General features: G+C 45.1%; 1 protein-coding gene across 1 annotated transcript in view; it reads right to left on the bottom strand.

Annotated features, from left to right (window-relative positions):
- RACGAP1 (Rac GTPase activating protein 1) overlaps window positions 1-1,769 on the bottom strand; it is a 44,073-nt gene that overhangs the window by 9,808 nt on the left and 32,496 nt on the right. Inside the window, exons 7-8 of the mRNA XM_004711398.2 lie at window positions 718-835; window positions 224-354 (exon numbers count right to left, since the gene is read on the bottom strand). Coding sequence (XP_004711455.1) covers window positions 224-354; window positions 718-835 — 249 coding nt within the window. The remainder of the gene's footprint in view (window positions 1-223; window positions 355-717; window positions 836-1,769) is intronic.

Here is a 1,769-nt window from a genome sequence, read left to right as displayed (position 1 = left end):
ATTATCAAGGGTTCATGAAAGAGGGGGAGGGGGAGGGAGGGGGGGAAATGAGGAGATGAAGCCAGGGGCTTACATGGAGAACAAATGTTTTGAGAATGTACAATGAATGTACAAATGTGCTTTACACAATGGATGTATGTATGGATTGTGATAAGAGTTGTATGAGCCCCCAATAAAATGATTAAAAAAGAAAAAGAAGAAAAAGGAGCCTTCCTAAATTTACCGTCTTGGAGACAAAGTCATGCAAGCGCATTCCTCCATTACTCTGGGGCGTGCTGGCACTGTCTGTCTCAGTTCTGGGCTCCGGCGGCCGGCTGCTCAGGGTGGAGTCACTATTCCAAGGTTGTAAAGCACCTACAAATCAAGGAGCCTTAAGCTTTGTGTCTCAAGTATTGGGTTCCTTCTGAACCCTAACCCATATTTTAATCAGTAGATAAGCAATATTTGTATGACCATAACCAAAGGTAAGTAGCAACAACCATGCAAACCCCCCCGCCCCCCCAAAACCCAGGAGTTTCATACTAAGTTACTACATAGGTAAAGCCAAGGATATCAATTCCAAGGTAAAGCATGACACAAATAGTTCCCCGGTCCTTACTAAACAGGTGAAAGAAACTACTTAATACATAGAATCCCTGGATCCTTCTTTCTAAGAAACCAATCCCCCCACATTTCAGCAATTGTTGTACACAAACAATTACCACAAAGCCAACAGACCTGTTTTCCTTCGGCTCCTGGTCCAATAGGGCACAGTCTCTATAGTGGACACAGCTTCAATAGGCCCACCATCATTGGGAACAGTTACTGTAGTCTTTGCAACTATGGATTCATTCCCCTGAAACAAAAGTAGCCATGAAGGGCAAGCAAACATCAAGAATCAAACTTCTTCCTCGATTACCAGGTATGTTGGAATGGTTGAAAAATTCCTGGGTCATGGTCAGGACTTAGGACACACAGGGGTAATTTTTACTTAAACGACTGACAAAAATTCATATAGACCTTTATTAAACAAAATGATCACAATGTGATGCTATTGTTTCTCAGCATAGCCTTCATCTAGGTCTATACACTTCTGAACACAGTGTTTCCACCTCCCTAGTTCTTCCCAGAAGAATTCTGTGTTTTTCAAAATGGCAATTGTGGCATCCTTGGAGGGGACTCAAATCGTGTTCCTTTTCGTTGTTGAGTTTAGAGGCCAAAAAGAAGTCTACAAGGAACAAGATTAAGACAACAGGAGGCTGGGCTAGGATTTCCCAGGGAAATTCTCCTAGGACAGCCCTTCTAGTCATGATGCCATGTGTGACGTATTATAGTTCTGGGCTGTAGTCCCATTCTGGAGGGCATGCTCTACTATACTAGTGGACAAGATCACAGGGGGATAAAACTCCACCTTAGCAGAGGGTGTCACTTAACACACCGTCCCTTCTTTTCCTTGGATGGGGACTATACACTGGTGCCCCATACAGCTCTAACACACCTCACCTCACCTGGAAAGCCAGACCTCTATTTCCTGACTGAGCTGTGGGAGAAGCAAGAATACCGGCTCTGACTTTGGGGCATTTTTTGGTTGCTGGCTCTGGACCATTTGGGTCCATTTGGCTTGCCTCCACCTGAGTTTCAGAGTTGGGATTGCAGAACAACAACACCCCACCACCACCACCACCCCACCCCTGTGAGCTATTGCCTTAGTTTCCTGTTTCTGTGGGATGCTGCAGCAAACACAAAACCCAGGGGTGTGAGGAGCTACACACACTTAAGGGAGTGGGGAG

This window comes from Echinops telfairi, unplaced genomic scaffold, assembly GCF_000313985.2.
Source record: "Echinops telfairi isolate 266 unplaced genomic scaffold, ASM31398v2 ScPeMD7_12;HRSCAF=54, whole genome shotgun sequence".
In the NCBI taxonomy this organism is placed as follows: domain Eukaryota; kingdom Metazoa; phylum Chordata; class Mammalia; order Afrosoricida; family Tenrecidae; genus Echinops; species Echinops telfairi.
Note: the sequence above shows the minus strand (reverse complement) of the source record. Positions and strands in the feature narration are given on the sequence as shown.